This window comes from Natator depressus, chromosome 17, assembly GCF_965152275.1.
Source record: "Natator depressus isolate rNatDep1 chromosome 17, rNatDep2.hap1, whole genome shotgun sequence".
Taxonomy (NCBI): Eukaryota; Metazoa; Chordata; order Testudines; family Cheloniidae; genus Natator; species Natator depressus.
This window is the reverse complement of record NC_134250.1, coordinates 20,328,417-20,347,818: the sequence shown is the minus strand read 5'-3', so window position 1 is coordinate 20,347,818 and position 19,402 is coordinate 20,328,417. Positions and strand designations below refer to the sequence as shown.

General features: G+C 47.9%; 1 protein-coding gene across 1 annotated transcript in view; it reads left to right on the top strand.

Moving 5' to 3' along the window:
• LIG3 (DNA ligase 3) overlaps positions 1-19,118 on the top strand; it is a 28,823-nt gene extending 9,705 nt beyond the window's left edge. Inside the window, exons 7-20 of the mRNA XM_074974420.1 lie at positions 586-663; positions 785-953; positions 1,312-1,467; positions 4,341-4,472; positions 5,388-5,467; positions 6,226-6,313; positions 8,229-8,306; positions 9,180-9,303; positions 9,741-9,883; positions 11,232-11,306; positions 13,125-13,271; positions 14,197-14,368; positions 14,781-14,875; positions 18,882-19,118. Coding sequence (XP_074830521.1) covers positions 586-663; positions 785-953; positions 1,312-1,467; positions 4,341-4,472; positions 5,388-5,467; positions 6,226-6,313; positions 8,229-8,306; positions 9,180-9,303; positions 9,741-9,883; positions 11,232-11,306; positions 13,125-13,271; positions 14,197-14,368; positions 14,781-14,875; positions 18,882-19,115 — 1,771 coding nt within the window. The 3' untranslated portion in view covers positions 19,116-19,118. The remainder of the gene's footprint in view (positions 1-585; positions 664-784; positions 954-1,311; positions 1,468-4,340; positions 4,473-5,387; positions 5,468-6,225; positions 6,314-8,228; positions 8,307-9,179; positions 9,304-9,740; positions 9,884-11,231; positions 11,307-13,124; positions 13,272-14,196; positions 14,369-14,780; positions 14,876-18,881) is intronic.
• Positions 19,119-19,402: the final 284 nt, after the last annotated feature.

Sequence of the window (19,402 nt, the reverse complement as noted above, 5' to 3'; positions counted from 1 at the left end):
ATTTCTTTTGATTACTTGCATAGATTGTTGGGAGCTGAGTGAGTGTTTCAATCAATACCAGACACCCTGATTTCCGTACTGTGACCTGCTGAGTGTGTGGCTTGTAGCTGCTCTAACTTCAGCAGACAGTGGGCATACCTCCTGCCTAGACAGTGGTGATATTGCTGAAATGCAGCTGTGCCATCTGTCTTGTGATTTGCATAACACACATGTAACAGTGAGATCGATTATACACCTCGCTTTCTAGGGAAAGTGATGGGAGCTCCCATTTCCTCAGTCATTCAGAGCTGTAAAAAGTACGTTGCAGTGACTGGTGGCATGGCTTTAAGCTGCTCTTCTGCAGAGAGGCCCACCTTGTGTTATGTAACTGCTATTGTAGTGACACTGTATAAGCTAAAAACTCTATGGGACTCAAATTTCAGAGGGGGTCCCCATCTTTAACTTCTGCTTCTGTGTAGTCATACTCTCATTCTGCTGCAGGTTTACCCCGTGGTGCTGAGGTTTGGAGCAGATTCCTTTCCCTATTATCAAGGGAAGGAGTAGGTCAGATGAACATCTTCTGATTGAATCCTCTTTTCATTTTAGGTGCACAGGGAATGACCTGAAATGCATCATCAGGCTAATAAAGCATGATCTGAAAATGAATGCTGGTGCAAAGCATGTGTGAGTTCCACATTTACTGTCTGAGAAGTAAAAACGGTAGCTGGCAGCAACCTCCTTAACTGTCTGTAGAAGGCTTGGCTTGAGAGAGTGACTTTCTTTTTTCCCCCTTAATTGTTTAAAGGTTGGATGCTTTAGATCCTAATGCTTATGAGGCATTCAAAGCCTCCCGCAATCTCCAGAATGTGGTGGAGCGAGTGCTGAGGAACCAGCAGGAGGCTGACAAGTTGCCAGGTCTGAAGCGAACCCTCAGCGTCCAGGCTTCACTGATGACCCCTGTTCAGCCCATGCTGGTAATATGGATTTCCTCAGTACCCTACATAGGAGGCAGAGATGAGGATCCTCATACAAACTGTCCTGAGATATCCTGACCTTTAAGAATCAACAGAAGCATAAATGGTTGTGCAAGATTGGGGTGATGGGGTGTGAGGCACTGATATAATACCTGGCTTTAAACTGCTCTTCCATGTACTAAGTGTGTTGTATAAGTGTTGTTGTAGTGATGTCACACAAGCAAAAATCTCTCTGGCTCTCTCCTGTTTGTTCTGGCTTTTCTTTGGGAAGTTTTGTAGAAACTAGTTAAAAGTAATTCCAGTCACTACTTCCACAAGTGAAGTTTTCATGGGATTCTTCTTTCCTGTCTTCTGTAAGGCTGAAGCCTGCAAGTCAATTGAATACGCCATGAAGAAGTGCCCCAATGGGATGTATGCAGAGATCAAATACGATGGGGAGCGAGTCCAGGTCCACAAGAATGGAGATCACTTCAGCTACTTCAGCCGAAGCCTCAAACCTGTCCTCCCTCACAAAGTAAGCAGAGTCCTAAGCACCCTTTTGTAATTTGCCTTCTGTTTGCTTTTCTCCTCTCCAGGCTTGTGTGATAAACTGTGAATTTCCCAGCAGTTCCTGGCGCCAAGAAGCCCAGTGTCTGTTGCAGACCATTGTGTACCATATTAAATATTCTATGAATTTTAAAAACTGCATTCAACACTGTGGGCAGAATTCATTGTTAACCTCTTGGGGTATATCTACACTGCACAGTAAGCCTGGGCTCTGACTCAGGTTTGAGCCTAAGCCCTGCTTTCTTCCACACACAAATGAGCCTGACTTGGATCAGCAAGCACTCAGGACCTGGGTCCTTAGGAACCTTCTAGGGGGTTGGGTCACAGCCTGAGTCCTTGGGTGCAAGCCCTGTGATTTTTGCAGTTTGGATACAGCTCAAGCTGCACATCCCAGTCAAAAGGTCTGCATAGAGCAGTATGGATGTGTGAGACCTGAGTCCAGGCCAGAAGGGACCGTTGTGATCATCTAGTCTGTCCTTCTATACAACACAGGCCAGAGAACTTCCCCAAATAATTCCTACAGCACATCTTTCAGAAAAATATCCCATGTAGATTTAAAAATTGTCTGATGGAGAATCCACCACTATCCTCAGTAAATTGTTCCAATGATTAATTACTCTCATCATTCTAAATTCATGCCGTATTTCCAGTCTGAATTTGTCTAGCTTCAATTTCCAGCCATTGGATCATGTTATACCTTTCTCTGCTAGATTGAAGAGCACGTTATTAAATATTTGTTCCCTATGTAGATACTTGTAGGCTGTGATCAAGTCACCCCTTAACCCTCGTTATGATAAATATATTGAGCTCTTTGAGTCTATCACTATAAAGTGTTTTTTCTAATCCTGTAATTTGTGGGAAATGCCCAGGAACTTCTGGGAACTGAGGGTTGAGGGTCATTTTGACACCACCCGTTCAGTGGTTGATTCAAAGACACCGTGCGTGAAAGCAGGTGAATGATGCTGGGCACTTGGTAAGATTTCCATTAGGAGGAGTATTTATGGCATGCAAGAGAACTGATTCTTGCTGTGAGGCACGTGGAGAGGCTCAGACTTGTTGTACCTTGTTCTGAAAGTCTGAGTCTGAACTCAGTCTCCATCTTCTAGAATTCATGTCCTATATCATAGAATCATAGAATATCAGGGTTGGAAGGGACCTCAGGAGGTCATCTAGTCCAACCCCCTGCTCAAAGCAGGACCAATCCCCAATCAAATCATCCCAGCCAAGGCTTTGTCAAGCCTGACCTTAAAAACTTCCAAGGAAGGAGATTCTACCACCTCCCTAGGTAATGCGTTCCAGTGTTTCACCACCCTCCTGGTAAAAAAGTTTTTCCTAATATCCAACCTAAACCTCCCCCACTGCAACTTGAGACCATTACTCCTTGTCCTGTCATCTTCTACCACTGAGAATAGTCTAGAACCATCCTCTCTGGAACCACCTCTCAGGTAGTTGAAAGCAGCTGTCAAATCCCCCCTCATTCTTCTCTTCTGCAGACTAAACAATCGCAGTTCCCTCAGCCTCTCCTCATAAGTCATGTGTTCCAGACCCCTAATCATTTTTGTTGCCCTTCGCTGGACTCTCTCCAATTTATCCACATCCTTCTTGTAGTGTGGGGCCCAAAACTGGACACAGTACTCCAGATGAGGCCTCACCAATGTCGAATAGAGGGGAACGATCACGTCCCTCGATCTGCTTGCTATGCCCCTACTTATACATCCCAAAATGCCATTGGCCTTCTTGGCAACAAGGGCACGCTGCTGACTCATAGCCAGCTTCTCGTCCACTGTAACCCCTAGGTCCTTTTCCGCAGAACTGCTGCCTAGCCATTCGGTCCCTAGTCTGTAGCTGTGCATTGGGTTCTTCCATCCTAAGTGCAGGACCCTGCACTTATCCTTATTGAACCTCATCAGGTTTCTTTTGGCCCAATCCTCCAATTTGTCTAGGTCCCTCTGTATCCTATCTCTGCCCTCCAGCATATCTACCACTCCTCCCAGTTTAGTATCATCCGCAAATTTGCTGAGAGTGCAATCCACACCATCGTCCAGATCATTTATGAAGATATTGAACAAAACCGGCCCCAGGACTGACCCCTGGGGCACTCCACTTGACACTGGCTGCCAACTAGACATGGAGCCATTGATCACTACCCGTTGAGCCCGACAATCTAGCCAACTTTCTACCCACCTTATAGTACATTCATCCAGCCCATACTTCTTTAACTTGCTGACAAGAATACTGTGGGAGACCGTGTCAAAAGCTTTGCTAAAGTCAAGAAACAATACATCCACCTATACAAACCTGCTTCCTACCTCTCCTTTCCATGTTTCTCCATAACTCCCTCTCCCGGCCCAGGAAAGTCTGCGGGAATATGGTTCTGCCCCTCCTTTGTACCTACCCCAGTCTCTTGCCTACACCTCTCATTGTCAGGGATGCTTTGCCTGCCACCATGGCGTGGGTTAGTTGCAGTAGGATGTGGTGGGGTTTGTGAATGGCATTGTGTTTAATACTACAGCCTTATCTGCTACACAAAGTTGAAAGGGGGAACTTGCTCCTCCTGCAGGCTACTGCCGGTATGTTCCCATGTGTTTAAAGCTCTGGTTCAGTTAGCTGTGGCTTATGTATCTCTCCAGTGTACGATCGCTTGCTGCTGGGGTAATGAGAAGCTGTCCAGCCAAGCACATTGCATTCTGAGTGGAAAACATTGTGTGTATTGCTGTTTGCTTTCCTCCCAGGACTTCATGAAGGGTGGGGGGCCCCCATCTTTGCGAAAGGAGTGAGATAGACCCCTAGGCAGACTTAGAGAGTGTAAGGAAAGTAAGTCATTGCTATGTGCTTTTTCAGGTAGCCCATTTTAAGGACTTCATCCCCCAGGCTTTCCCTGGTGGACATAGTATGATCCTGGATGCAGAAGTTCTTCTGATTGACAACAAAGCAGGCAGACCGCTACCCTTCGGGACCCTTGGAGTGCATAAGGTACCAAAGTGGGCACTTGCCATGTGTTGCTGCTGCAGTCTGAAGGTTAAAGCTGGTGGTTTAGATGTGATTAGTCTGTCACCTTAAACATTTTTATCATGCAGTTCATTATCACTTAGGGCCATTCACCTGTCCAGTGCTGAACAGAACATGAGAGGAAGATCTGGCCCCTGGCCCAAGGATGTGATAGTGTAAATTAGAAGTTTCAGCTGAGACATAGTGCACCAGATTATCAGAAGATCATCTGATCAAATGGTGGTCGAGATGTTTGGGAAACTTCAACCCAGGATGGATATTAAAAAAAGGAAAAAAAAATTTTTCAGGGACAAATCAGTCACTTACAGGCTTCTCTGCCATTGAGTATTCAGGATTGCTTGCAACATTCTTTAGTAGGTGGAAAAGGACAAAATGATACTGACATGAGCTTTAGGTCCACATCAGTATGATTTTAAAGTTCAGACCTATGTTAAACTGAGGTGAGGATCAGGGCCATAAACTGAAAATTAAATTGGAACTGTTTTACTGATTTCTGAGGAGCTGCTTATCTGAAATCAATGGAAGGTTAGTTTGGGTTTTCCCCATAGCAGTAACTCCTTATACTTGGGTTGCTTTAAGCCATTAATATCATGTAGCTTTTACTACCAGGTCACTTGGGAATTATTAACATGTTTTATTTTCCTATTTTATGTGTAAAGAGACACTGTAAATTTAAATCAGGCTTTGTAAGAATGTTTATGGCTGTTACAAAATACAATTTTAGCATGAAAGATCAAAGAGGGGAAAATATTTTTCTGTTTAGTGTTTTGTACGCTTGAGAGCACTCTGCATATAGTCACATTTCTCCTGTGTTCCTGCTTGCATAATAGAGTTTGATGCTCAAACAGATTGATTTCTTTGATCTTAATTGTTTTGCAGAAAGCTGCTTTCCAGGATGCCAATGTCTGCTTGTTCGTGTTTGACTGCATCTATTTCAATAACACCAGCCTGATGGACAGGTGAGTTTGACAGACAGCTTCATTGAGGTTCAGGATGGAGAAATAGGTTTAGGGCAACATTTTCTAAAGCACCTAAGTTCCATTTTTAAAACTGACTTAAGCATTTGGGAGCCTAAGTCACACTGAAAGACAATGGGATTTAGGCTCTTAAGTACCTAAGTATCTCTTGAAAATGGGACTTGAGCTTTTAAGTGGGGCACTTTTGAAAATAGCAACCCTAGTCTGAAGATAGCTCTGCACATTTTCCTCCCCAAAATTCTGGCTGACATACTGGCAAATGGAATGTAGGACACCGATTTCCAGCCAGAATTTTAGGAAGGAAATAAAACACTCTCTAAATTTTTAGTATTGCTTATAATGTGGTCAGTATTTGAGAGCAAAAGAGTAGAAGCCAGGACTCCTTGGTTCTGTTCAGAACTCTGCCACTAACACTCCTGTTGTGAGCTTTGGCAGGTCACCCCCGTGTGCCACAGTTCATTTGTATAATGTATACAGAATATATTATGTGTAATGAAGACTGCCTAATTCACAGAGGGGTTGTGAGGCTTGCTCAGCATTGGCAAAGCACTTTGAGCTCCTTGCGTTATCAGTGCTACAAGTGCAAGTTGTTAAAAATGGAACTTTCTACTTCTCTGTGTAGAAATAAATGTAGGAAGGCATTTGCTAAGTGCTGTTTAAATGTTCGTGTGACTAGTACTTAGTGTCTGTGGGGATCTTTTGCTTCTCCTTGGTTGATGTGTGTGTACTGTGTTCCTTAGGCCCCTGCGTGAGCGTCGAAAGTTTCTCCATGATAACATGGTGGAAATCCCCAACCGGATACTCTTCTCTGAGATGAAGCATGTCACGGTGAGTTCAGTTTCAACTAGCAAAAAGGCACCTTAAATAGTAATCTCTCTGGCCTATGACCTGGGCACTTTGCTGCCCCATGATTAATGGAGCAGCAGTATAGTTCTGCAACTGTCGTGATTTTTATCCTGGTGATTGTCCTCATGGATTCCGCTTCTGGTGTGCTCAGATTCTTTTGGCCTTCAGTGGCTAGGGCTGCACCTGCACCCTACATGTCCTCACATTCTCCTACTTGAGGGAATAAAGATTGGAGTGGGCTCATCATTTCTTTAACTTCTTACTATCTGTGGCAGCAATATGGAACCTTTGTAGTGTCTGCTTACTCTGTGCACTGTGCAATTTTTCGTAGGCTAGTTAATAGTATAGTTAGAAAAGCTCCTGCAAGAACATAGGGAGCAGCTGAAATCCATTGTGAGTGAGGGATCTTTAGTAGTCCAAACATCATTACTGGCTGCATTAGATGCTTCAGATACAGCAGCTCGGTCAGTGTCCCCTTCCATCAACATAAGCGGTGCTTCATGGCTCTAATCTTTGGAAATACTGAAAGAGAGGGGTCCAAATGACGATTGGGGACCTTCCATTTGAAGGTTGTGATCTGTTCAATGGATTTACTGATGAATCCCTGCATGCTTCGAAAGATTCAAGAACCACTCACTGGGCATTTGCACACCAGCTCCTAGGAGGAAGCAGTGACCTTCTGCTTATTGCTACAAGCCATAAAGGACATCGGAGCCACTGAGGGACAAACGGGTTCCAGCACAGGAGGCCCTGTGCCTCTTTTTCACCAACTGCACACCCTGTGTCTACCTCACAGCAAGTTGGTCACCATCGTTGAGAGCCAATCAGAACCATTCCAAGATTTATGCCCCATTTTTTCTCCCCCTTTGGCAACCATCTTTTTTATTTTTGGGAGACCTGGACTCGGATTAATGGTTCTTAGAAATTATAACAAAGGATATTCCATCCCATTTCAGTTTCTTCCTTCCCACCTCATTCCCTGTCGCAACTGTTAAAAAAGTGGATTTCCTTCGAAATCTTGGAGCAGTGGAAGGAGGTGCATTTGGAACTCAGAGGGAAGAGGTTTTACTGATGTTATCTAATCCCCAAGAAGAAGGGAAGCTAGCACCTGATTCTAGATTTGAGATGTCTCAACAGGTGGAGGTCCGTCCATGCTTTCACACCGCACTATCTATACCTTAGCTGAGGCATCAAGGTCTGATGCCTGCTTTGGTAGAGTTGTCCTGCTGTCATTATTTAAATAGGACTCCTAATATCAACCTCCTGAATGAGATTACTGCCTTTTAGTCACCAGAAGTGGAATCCATATGGACAATCACTTGACAAAAGAACAGTTACTTACCTCAGTGACTCTGTAGTCCACATGGATTCCACAACCAGCCTTCCTCCTCTTCCTCTACAACAGAGTCTTATATCATCTGGATGCTGTATGGTGAAGGAACTGAGGGACAGTTGGGTCTGCTCCACCGTCTTATGCCCGTAGGTGAGGAGCACAAGGATGTCAAAGACTTAGGTAAAGCCCCAAAAGACACTGCCAGCCAAAAGAATCTGCTCTCGCATGTGTGGAGTCGTGTGCACCAGAATTGGAATCCATTTGGATGACGCATCTAGAATAACCACATTGACTGTAAGGTCAATGACAGTTCTTTGTGTTTAGAGACATTGGTGGCAGTCGTCATTGCATGCACAGACAGTAGACAAAAGCAAAAGTGGGACTGTTCGCTCTGAAAATCACCTGCTGAAACTAGCTTCTTGTTCATTTCCCTTGCAGTCACTTCGTATTCTTTATGCATTTCTGCTCCTGCCTGAGAGCTGTAACGGTCGGCACAGGAATGTCCATGAACATAGCCCCATCTGGTAGGGTAATCTTAACACAACCGTTTCCTTTCTCTTCCAGAAAGCTTCAGATCTGGCAGATATGATCAATCGAGTCATCCGTGAGGGGCTGGAAGGACTGGTGCTGAAAGATATAAAGGCAAGTCTGCTTATGGTCGTGGTCTTTCCTTGCTTAGACTTTCTCTGGAATCTTGGAGTAACAATTTCTCAGGATAAGATTTCACTATATGTAATGTTAAATTGTTTTAATCTAATCTTACCTTGAACTCTACTCTTAAGTAGATAAAAGCCTTTGAACTATGCCGAGAATGCCTTACAGTCGATTTCATTTGAGCTCCAGATTACTGTCACTGCTTCTTACCTAAACCACTTCTCACTTCCTTCCCCGCTCGCATATTGTTTTCCTGCCATCTGGTCTCCTGGTTTTCTAAATGCGTTTGATGTCCCTGCAGCAGGGCTGTATTGCGCTCATGTGCCTGTAGCAGTGTAGTCCAGTGGCTAGGGCACTGAACTGGGAGTCAGGAAACATGGGTTCTAGTTGTGGCTCTGTGACGATAGGCATGTCACTACATTTCCCCGTGCCTCAGTTTCCCCCTTTGTAAAATGTGGATGATGATACTTTAATCCCCTTTGAAAGTGATTTGAGACCTATGGATGAAAACACTACGTGTCATTTATTATTAGCTTGTGTTTTGAAGTGTCATGTCATGCTGGATTTTGGTAGGTGCTGGTTTCATGAACACTGGAAGCCTTTCCCCTTTCCCCGTGAACTGGAGTATCAAAGTGCTCTAGTACAATGTTTCTCAACCTTTTGGATACCAGGGACTGACTTGCTGCATTCCTAAATTGTGTCAGGGAGATCTCAGGGACCAGCCCAGTCCAAAGACCAGTCGTGGAAACACAGCTCAAGTACAGTGTGGCCAAATAGAAGTCCTGGGCCACTTTTTTAAATGGTTCCCCACAGAAATCTGAATAGGCTCCTTTCTGATTCAGTGTTTTTGCTTGTTTGCAGAGTACGTACGAGCCTGGTAAACGTCACTGGCTAAAAGTGAAAAAGGATTATCTGAATGAAGGTGCCATGGCTGACACGGCAGACTTGGTGGTTCTGGGAGCTTTCTATGGACAAGGCAGTAAAGGTGTGTCTCCTCGAACTAACGTGAGTCGATAACTTGCCTATGCTTCAGGTGGGAGAAAAATCTCTGGCTCGTTGGTTTCCAGGCTACTGTGCTCTTACTTGGCTAAGATTTGGCTGTACCAGCTGTTGCCTGCCACTTCCTCTGTGTGGGTGGGTGTACTGTAACCCATAATACAGCTAGCAGCCCGGCTCCATTGTGAGCTAGAGTGCGCAGAGCCGAATGAGTTGGCAGCTGGCGCACTGTGGCCCAATGTACAGATGCTCATTGTTAAGCTTTGTGGGTTGGGGTTTGCCTGGCTGGAATCCCAGTCACAAGCCTAAAGTCCCAAGAATCACAGAGACTGGGACCCACTGTTCAGCTTGATGGCTCTTTGTGTGCCGTGAAGTGGTGGGCTCCTCCTGGCACTCCGATGCTGAAACCCCTGCTCCCTGTTCCAGGTGGGATGATGTCCATTTTCCTCATGGGCTGCTATGACCCCAAGAGCCAGAAATGGTGCACGGTGACAAAGTGCGCGGGTGGGCACGATGATGCCACCCTGGCTCGCCTGCAGAAGGAGCTGGACATGGTGAAGATCAGCAAGGTGAGGGGGGCTCTGGCATGTGCCTGGGTGGGCACATCTTATATTTGGATCCAAGCTCAGCGTGGGAGGCTACTCGCCATTCGATTCCCATTTAGGCTACTAGACATTCCGATGAGCAGCAGCAAATGGCAGTTGGTGTGGTGTGCTTTACCTCACTAGCCGCTAGAGGGGAGCGTTACTTCAGAAACACCAAGGCCTGACTTTCAAACGCAAGTGCCTTTGATGCTGAAATCCAATATCTCAGGCCACTTTAAGTCTCATCTAGGTGTAGAAAGTTTGCAAATACTGGGCTTAGAGCATTTACCTCGTATTTTAGAAGGTTGAGAATTCATTTTGCCTGGCAAATCTGTGTAGACTAAAATCTGTTTATAGCGAGTTAAACTGTTCGGGGAAACGCTTAATTTTACCTGGCTCTGATTTGGTTCACATGGGATGAACATACAGATGGAAGCCAATTCTCCCAAATCAGGAGAGGGGTTGCTGCAGATCTAAAGGATACACTGCCTCCCAGTACCTGCTTTCTTGGGGCATGAGGGAGTACCTTGGGCTCTTAGTGGTAGAGATCCCTTGTGTGGAGATGCAGTGAGCTGTTGCTAATCTACCAAGTGCTAGTGTTGGTGATGATGATGTCATATTCAGGCCTGTATATTTGCCTGAGATAGAATTTTGGGTCTTGTGTGCCCATTTGATTTTTGATATTTTTATATTCTTACTAATGTGTAAACAAAGACACTTACATCTGCCCACAAGCAGATTAGGGGGGAACAAGAGAGAGAGTTAAAGTGTTGCTGGGCAGAATGGGAGTGTAATATACGAACGCACACTTGAAGGACAGTCCTGCCTCAAACTCCTCTCTTGAGATAAGGTCAAGCAACCAGTCGGGAGGGGCAAGGAGGGTGGGGGGGAAAGGTATAAGAAACACTAAAAGGCCAAAGAAATGCCTGTCTCTGACCGAAGCACAACCTCACTCCTTAGCCTTCCCATGGGATACAAAAGAAGTGGTGCCGAAGTCCCAAGACCCTTCAAAACCGAACATGACCATAAATTGTAAGGGGTGGGACCTTTATAATTATGCCTGCTAAGGAAGGGGAAAGGGGGGACACTGGGATAAAGGCTCTGCCGGTATGCAGTGCTATGGATATGCTTGCCTGATTAACCCCAATAAACATCACATTGTCTGCACTTTGGACTTCTGGTCTTCTGCTTTCTGTCTGCATGACAAGAACCAGGGTAAGGGCTAACCTCCCTTCAACACATATTTGCTGTTGGAGCAGGTTCGTATTTTAACAGGCATGTTGTTGTAATAATCACCCTTCCTATGTTTGATCCTGTCCTCTTGGACTTCTAGGATCCCAGTAAAATTCCAAGCTGGCTGAAAATTAACAAGATCTATTATCCAGACTTCATTGTTCCAGACCCAAAGGCAAGTGCTTCCATGGACAGATCATGCTTTCCAGGGGTGGCATGCGGCAATGCACTAATCTCTTAGTAAAGGTAGAGGTTTTCTGTGCTACAGAGTAGTTTCTGTGGTGGGGCACTGAGAGGAAGCATAAGTTCTTAATGTTGCATTTGCAGCCTTTCTTGGGAAAAATATTCCGGTGCATCAAACCTCATCTAAGATTAAAATATTTTAAAATTGAGGTTTCCAGCCCAAGCTGCTGTTAAGAGAGGAATTGACAAAAACCTTTATATCAGTGGTTTTCAAACTGTAGGTTGAGACCTAGTGCTGGGTCGTGGAATGTCAGGCACTGGGTCGCTCTGGTCAGCACCACTGACCGGGCCATTAGAAGTCCCGTTGGCAGTGCTGCCCGGCTAAGGCAGGCTAGTCCCTACCTGTTCCGACAGCGCACTGTGCCCCGGAAGCAGCCAGCAGCAGGTCCGGCTCCTAGGCCGGAGGTTTAGATTGGATATTAGGAAAAACTTTTTCACTAAGAGGGTGGTGAAACACTGGAATGCGTTACCTAGGGAGGTGGTAGAATCTCCTTCCTTAGAGGTTTTTAAGGTCAGGCTTGACAAAGCCCTGGCTGGGATGATTTAACTGGGAATTGGTCCTGCTTCAAGCAGAGGGTTGGACTAGATGACCTTCTGGGGTCCCTTCCAACCCTGATATTCTATGATTCTAGGCGGGGGGCCATGGGATTCCGTGCACCGCCCCTGCCCTGAGCACCAGCTCTGCATTCCCATTGGCCAGTTCCCAGCCAATGGGAGCTGGGGGGCGGGGGGGGCGGGACAAGTGCCTGTGGGCAGGAGCTGCGTGGAGCCACTTGCGCACCTCCACCTACGAGCCAGACCTGCTGCTGGCCGCTTCTGGGGCGCAGCAGAGTCTGCACTGCCAGAACAGGCAGGAAGCCTGCCTTAGCACCACCCCTGTGCCCCAGTCCCCTGCCCCAGCCCTCACTCCCCCCAAGCCCAGAGCCCCCCCTGCACCCCAAACCCCTCATCCCCAGCCCCACCCTAGAGCCTGCACCCCCAGCCCAGAGCCCTGACCCCCTTCCACACCCTAATCCCCTGCCCTAGCCCAGAGCCCCCTCCTGCACCCTGAACCTCTCATTCCCGGCCCCACCCTGCAGCCCTCACACCCCATCCTCTGCCCCAGCCCAGAGTCCCTCCCACACCCGAAACCCCTCTGCCCCAGCTCCGTTGTGTCGTGGGCATCAACAATTTTCTTCAACTGGGTCCCCAGGAAAAAAGTTTGAAAACCACTGCTTTAGAGGACTCGCTTACTTCTGGAAAAATCCTGTTTCTCTGAAACCCCTGATCTTAGCAAACTCACTTTTCCCAACAAATCCATCCTGGCGAGGGACCTCACATGAACTCTCAGGCAGAAAGGAGCTTCACGAAGTTAAAGGGCTGGTGAAAATTGAATTGCAACCTTAAATATGAAGTTGCTACTGTCACTCCATAATTTTGCAGACCGCTTCGGTGCCATGCATATCTGCTACATTTATTATCTCAAAGTTGACACACACGTAAACCCAGTCTGTGATGCTTCTGGTCATATAATTGAAAACACAACAGAGTTACTAGATATGGCTGCCTGTAGGTGTTTGTTAGAAGATCTAATGGCAACATTCAATGAATTAACTTGTGTGTATTTAGCTCTGTTTGGCCTGATCTCTTGTAGTGGGGGGGGGGGGGGGAGGGCTCAGACACGCATTCAGTTAGTAGATGAGAGGGAGGATTACAAAGGAAAATAATGTAGGGCTTCCTTGCTGATGGATCTCCTATATTCTCGGTCTAGAAAGCCCCAGTGTGGGAGATCACAGGTGCTGAGTTCTCTAAAGCAGAAGCCCACACTGCAGATGGGATCTCCATCCGCTTCCCTCGCTGCACCCGGATCCGAGATGACAAAGACTGGAAGACGGCCACCAACCTCCCTCAGCTCAAGGTGAGACTTGTAATATATTCCCAGGTGCAGCATAGTAAGGACATCAATCCAAAGGAAAACCCCTTCATAAAGTTGCAGGCAAATTCAGATTGCATTGTGTGTACAAAGACATTTGCTGGAAGTTGTGTTCGTGGTGGTAGGCTGCATTTTTGCACTGCTTCTGGGATTGGTTTGGTTATTTAGATTGTGAGCTATATGGGACAGGGACCATGTGCTTCTGTTTGTACGGCGCCTAGCACCGTGGAGCCCTGTTCTTGGTTGGCTTAGGCACTACCATAATAAATCTGATTAATAATAATACTGGACAGCAATAGGCTTTCCTGAGCTTTTGGATACGAGTTACTAGAGCATTTGTGTACTGTTGGGAAATATTTGGCAACAAGTTGCATTAGCTCTTGTAACAGCCATGATGATGGAGGAAGACTTTTTTCTGGAAAGGGGTAACCTCCAACCCCTGAGTTCTGCTAGTCTTACCACATTCAACCAATGCCCAGTGAAGGATGGGGAGACATCTGGGAATTGACTGTAAGGGGGGGCGATCATTGCCAGTCTGACCTCGCTGTCAGACTATCTGCCAAGAGCCTTGAGCCACAAGCTGACTGTGTCTTTGTACTTGTCACTTCCTTGACTGATGGAAATGGGTTCTTGGTTGCCTTCACTAGTCATCCGTTGGTCAGCTCTGTTCTCAGCCTCACCATTGCCGTTCGGTGTTTAATCATGACCCTTTATGTTCTCCTAGTGTCTTGTGTGGAGCAGCTGCTAGGAATTTAGGAGAGGGTGGAGGATGTGGAGCAGGTACTGGAGAGAGGATCCCAAGGGGGTGCCTGGTTTTATCACTTGTGTCTCGTTTCTCTGGGCATTTCATGTCTGATGTCAGGGAATTCCACTGTGGCTAACGGGCAGTATTTGTTTCCTTGCGGGGCAGGAGCTATACCAGCTCTCCAAGGAGAAGTCCGATTTCAATATCGTAGCAGAGGAGGAGGGGTCCACAGCCAGCAGCAGTGGTGAGAATGAGGGAAATTCTAGGTCTTCCACACCCCACAAAATTGCTAAGACACCCCCAAGCAAGTCACCTGCAAAAGCCAAGAAGCCAGAAGGTAAGAGTGCCCTCCACAGAGTCTAAGGGCCTCTGGGGATTTGGGTTTGGTGGCTGGGCTTTCGTTTGCCTTCAGCTAACACTGGTGTATGTGTTGCAGCACCGTGTACCTAACGTTCGTGTCAGTTGCACTGTGCAAAGGTGTGAGTGCCTGCGGTTTGGGCGTGGCAATTCACAGTGTAAAGTGAGTGGCTGTGGCTCTGAGGCCTACTGGGAGTGAGAGGACGTGGAAGCCCGGCTGATGTGGTCCTACAGCCCAGTATTGAGACACACTGGTCAATAATAAAAGCACTCCCTGATACAGTGGTTAGAGCAGGGAACTTATTCTGCTCTCTCCCTCTGCGCATCAAAACCTGCTTTAAAACACACCTGTCTCTGCAAAATGCACTAACCCAGGCCATTCCTGTTGACAGGCAGCAAAGCAGTTGTTAGATCTCCCGCAAAGAAGGCGGAGGAGAAGCGAGGGGAGAAACGGAAAGCAGCTGAGCCGGACGAAAACAGAAAGAAGGTATGGAGGGCTGGGTGGGGCTGGCTTCAGAGCAGTGCGGGAGCTGCGGGGCAGTTAAGAGACAGGGAAAACATTAAACGCATTAGTGTTTCGGAACAGATCTGAAGCAGAGGCCATGTGCTGTGCAGGGGGCAGCTAGGCTGCTAAGGTGTCTGCCATACTGGAGTCTATGGGCCTGATGTAACCTTCCCCTGAACCTTGGGTAGCAGTAGTATTCTCAGGTGAGCAGTAAAGCAGCTGTTCCCAGCAGGTCAAATTCAGCATGGCCCAGCAGCAAGCAATAGCCAGCCATGCCCTGGGGAAAAGGGCTAAGGGTTGGCCTGGAGCATGCCACTGCCAAGTGGGGGCGCCACCATCATCGGTTCACTTCCAGCTTTGCCGCCTTGCATCCAGCCCAAGGAGCTGTGGAGACCCAGAGCCCCACCTCAGGGAGACTGGGCTCCAGAGCTGCCCCCTGTGCAGTTGATCCAGAGATTGGGAGAGAAAGGAGGCACGTCCTCTAACTCAGCATTGCGGGGTCTGCTCGCTCTCCGCACAGTACAGTGGGCTCACCAGGGAGCAGCAGAGTGGAGTCCGTTGCTTTGGGACACATTCCCCGGCATGGCAGCAGCCAGCTGTCTGGAAAACAAGGGTTGCTATGCTGCAGTTCGTGAGGCCTGGCATGTGCAGGTGGGTGCTTTAAGCCTCCCTGCCTCAACCTGAGCATCAGGTTGCCCTTGGCTACTGCACCCAGTGGAGGAAGATCTGCCAGAACCGTACCCAATCTCTGGGCCAAGCCAACAGTCCATTCAGGCTAGGAGGAGGTACATTCAGTCTTCTGGAGAAGCCAGTCAGAGAGAGGAGGGTGGGGGGAAGGAGCCAGGAGGAAGGAATCTGAATGTGCTGTGAGTGAGTTACTCCAGGGGAGCTGGGGCCTCGAACCCCCAGGCACATGCAGACCCAAGTCTTGGCTAGGAAGGAGACTCGGAGCAAGCAGAACTGCTCCTCAGAGGGGCTGTTGTTTGTTGTTGCAGAGCAGACCTGGAGAGAGAACCAGAAGGTGAGCTGGGCACCCAGGAAGGTGCTAGCAGATCAGCATGTAGAAGAGCTAGAGCCTTTCCCAGGCACACTCGTAGAGCAGCCTGTTAGCTAGTCATTAAAGACTGAAACGAACTGACTGGATTTTTCTGTCGCGAAAGAGCCCGCTGATGTGTTGCACTGCAGCTGGGGTTTGCAGGAAATGGCTGTGGCTTCTCGTAGATGCGGTGAGCAGGCATGTTGGCTCATTCAAGAGCCTAGCTCTCTTCCAGGGAGCACTGTTACGCAGTGTGCATTCTCAGTCCGCCTCTGCCCTCCATCCTGGGCAAAGCAGTGATGGCTCAGTATTTGCCCACTGGATCGGTTGTAAGCCAGTCTGAGTTTGGTGATAGGTAAAAGCAGAATTGGTAGCAGCAAGCTCCTCCGGCTGAGCCTCTGCCTCCCCCCCTTCTGTCACGCTGAGTACAGAGTGGCTGAGATAACGGGGCTTGTCAACCCAGAGCAGCTCGGTGCCCATCGTCCTGACTCCAGCAGTGGGCTGGACTAGATGTTGTGACGGAAGGCACGGCTACTGTTACTGCACCTGGTCGCTGGTGCAGTGCTGTGTGTGGAAGCGGTCGGGTTGCACGGGGAGGAATTATCTGTCCTGATCCCAGCTGGGGATCACCTTGTGTCTGCAGTATGAAGCCTCTGAGCCATTCCAGTTTCTGCATTAACGAGTGTACCTGTGCGGCTTACGTAAGTGATTCATCATTGGGAGGATAAAGTCACATGGCTATATGGCCTAGGCCCCCGAAAGGATTGTAGAGTTTGGGGGTTTAAAATAAATCAACTGATCTTCAGCCCTAGCCATTAGTTGGGTGACTGCCAGTAGGAATCATAGGCCAGGTGGCTCTGCAGAAGGAGAGCGATCGCAACATGGATGAGTCTGGGGAGGTGTTCCATGCAGAGAGCATGGTGTGGAGGAATGCACAGCCACCCATGAGATGCCCTGGACAGACTGGCAGTGGGGACAGTACGACAGGAGACGCAGGCAGAGCTGATCAGGAACTTGCAGGTGAGGACAAGGAGCTTTCATGTGACACAGTAGATGAGGAACAGGGGCTGGAAAAATTGGGCTTTGCTATGCCAATCAGCAATAAATCCTTCAACGAGCAAGTGCATTGGCTCCTGTAGCAGGCTGTGCTGGCCCTGCTGAGCTCTTTGTGGAAGGTTTGAGCTTTGTGGCCTTTGCGTGGAGAGAGGGAGAAAGCGCAACGCCTCTGCTTCGCTCTGTATGAGCTGTGGGTGGGGTGCGGGACCAGATACATAGAAACCTGTGGGAGCAGTCCCTGGGTTAGTGTCGGCTGGAACACTCCTGATGGGGATAGCAAGTGCGAACTCTCAGGGCTACCGTGCTGCACTAGATAAACTGAAAAACACCAACTGCCAAAGTCACCGGGCATCTCCGGGCTTGGCTACACTTGCATTTTATAGCACTCTAACATGCTGGCTCAGCGGTGTGAAAAATCACCCCCCTGAGCGCAGCAAGTTGGAGCGCTTCAAAGCGCTCGTGTGGCCAGGCTCCGAGCGCTAGAAACAACACTCCCAGCACGTGGAGGTGGAGCGCTGGGAGAGCTCTCTCCCAGCGCTCGCATGTGACCACGCTCGCACTTCAACGTGCGGCCACTGGAGGGCTCCCGTGGCAGCGCTTTGAAGTGTCTAGGGTAGACATAGCCTCAGCAGCAGACATGTTTTGGTCGCTGGGCCCCGAGAGCAGCCGGCGAGAGGTAGCCGTTGGGGCTAATCGTGTCCCTGTAGCTCTTGGTAAGGCACTTAGCTATGGACGTAGAGTTCAGCTGCAGTATCTGACTTTCACAGGAGTGTGTCTGTGTGAGAGAGGTCCCAGTGCAGATGGATTAACTGAAGCCCAAAGAGTGAGGGATTTACAATGGTAAGACAGCCTCTGAACTGGGATTAGAACAGGATCCTCTTGGTTTGCAGCCCCCTCTTCTGAGCGCACAGGACTCTGTACTTGAGGGGCTTGTGCTTGGAACCTGCTGAATGCTTTCAAAGAACTGAGATTGGGGAGCTGGAGGGCGTTTATTCAGTTTGACAGTGTCTGCTTGGGGGGGTCCTGCTGGGTTCTTAGCAGGCATTGCTGCAGAGTGGGTAAGGGGTTGGCTCTATTAACCCCTACCTACAGCACCACCTGCTAATCCACCACTACGTGTCTCAGAAGAGTTGTGTAGCTTTCACACTGCACAGTGGCAACACAGAAGGTAACGCCCTGTGCTTCCTACCCATCTGAGTTTGGGGAGCATCTTGCTTCCTCAGTGTGCTCCCTGTTCACCTCCTGCTGGGAGGTCCCATTTGAAACTATACTGAACATTTTCAGCATGGAGGAAAGAGAGTCTGTTCCCAAAGCTTGTATTAAATAAGCTGCATCCTTATTTGTGTTGCAGTATGTCAAAGTCAGATTCAAGACTCACTGAATTTGTCAGACCACTCTGTTTATTAGCAAAGCGCTTTGCCAGTGCACCCAGATATGTGAGCCTCCTGCAAAAGCTCAAGCTAACTTATTTAAACAGATAAGGGAAAGCCAATTTAACGTAGGAGACAAAAGGAAGCAGAAACTGACAAATATATATACATACATATCTTATTTGCATACTAATGTTTACCAATCTCCTAGCTCAGTAGGAGCTCTAAGTTAATTAGTTTGAGGGCCTATTGTCTCACACTCCTTAATGTTTCTCTTCCTGACAACCATATTTCAACAAACCCTTCAAGCAACATTTCTTTAATGAATTATAATTTCAATATAATTCATTCTACTTTCACAAGTAGCACCCAGAGACCTCTGTCAGCCCCCTTGCGCTGGGAGCTGTATGTAGTGAGAGTCCATGCCTAAAGAGCGCTTAATCTAGTAAAGCACCCAGACCACTCTAGTCTCTTTCCCAATCTTATTTCTCCTCACTATCTTTTTCTATTTCCCCACAATATGCAGATGCTGCTGGACATATTTACAGGGGTGAAGCTGTACCTACCGCCCTCCGTGGAGGACTTCAGCAAAATCCGCCGGTACTTTGTGGCATATGATGGAGACCTTGTGCAAGAGTTCGACACTGCCTCAGCAACACATGTAATAGGGGATGTTGATGAGAACCTTGGAGCCAAGCGCGTCTCTCCTGACTGGATCTGGGAGTGTATCCGGAAACGGAGGCTAGTGGCCCCCCGTTAAAAACTCAAGGCAGCTACCTGGCCCAACACTGCTGTGCTCTAGGAAGGAACTCCCTAAGGGAACAGCAGCAACTAGGCATGTGGAAGAAAGGCTGAGATCCTTTGCTTTTCTATCCACATCTCTATCAAATGCCTGGAGTTCCTCACAGGTGGGTTCTAAGGATCCATAGCAACCACTTTGATTTTTATCAGTGCCAGCTGGAATGAATTCAGAGATCTCACTAAAAGATGGCACCATTGGAATCCGTTCTTTCTGCCCATCATTTGAACCCGTCCATTCGCTCTCGG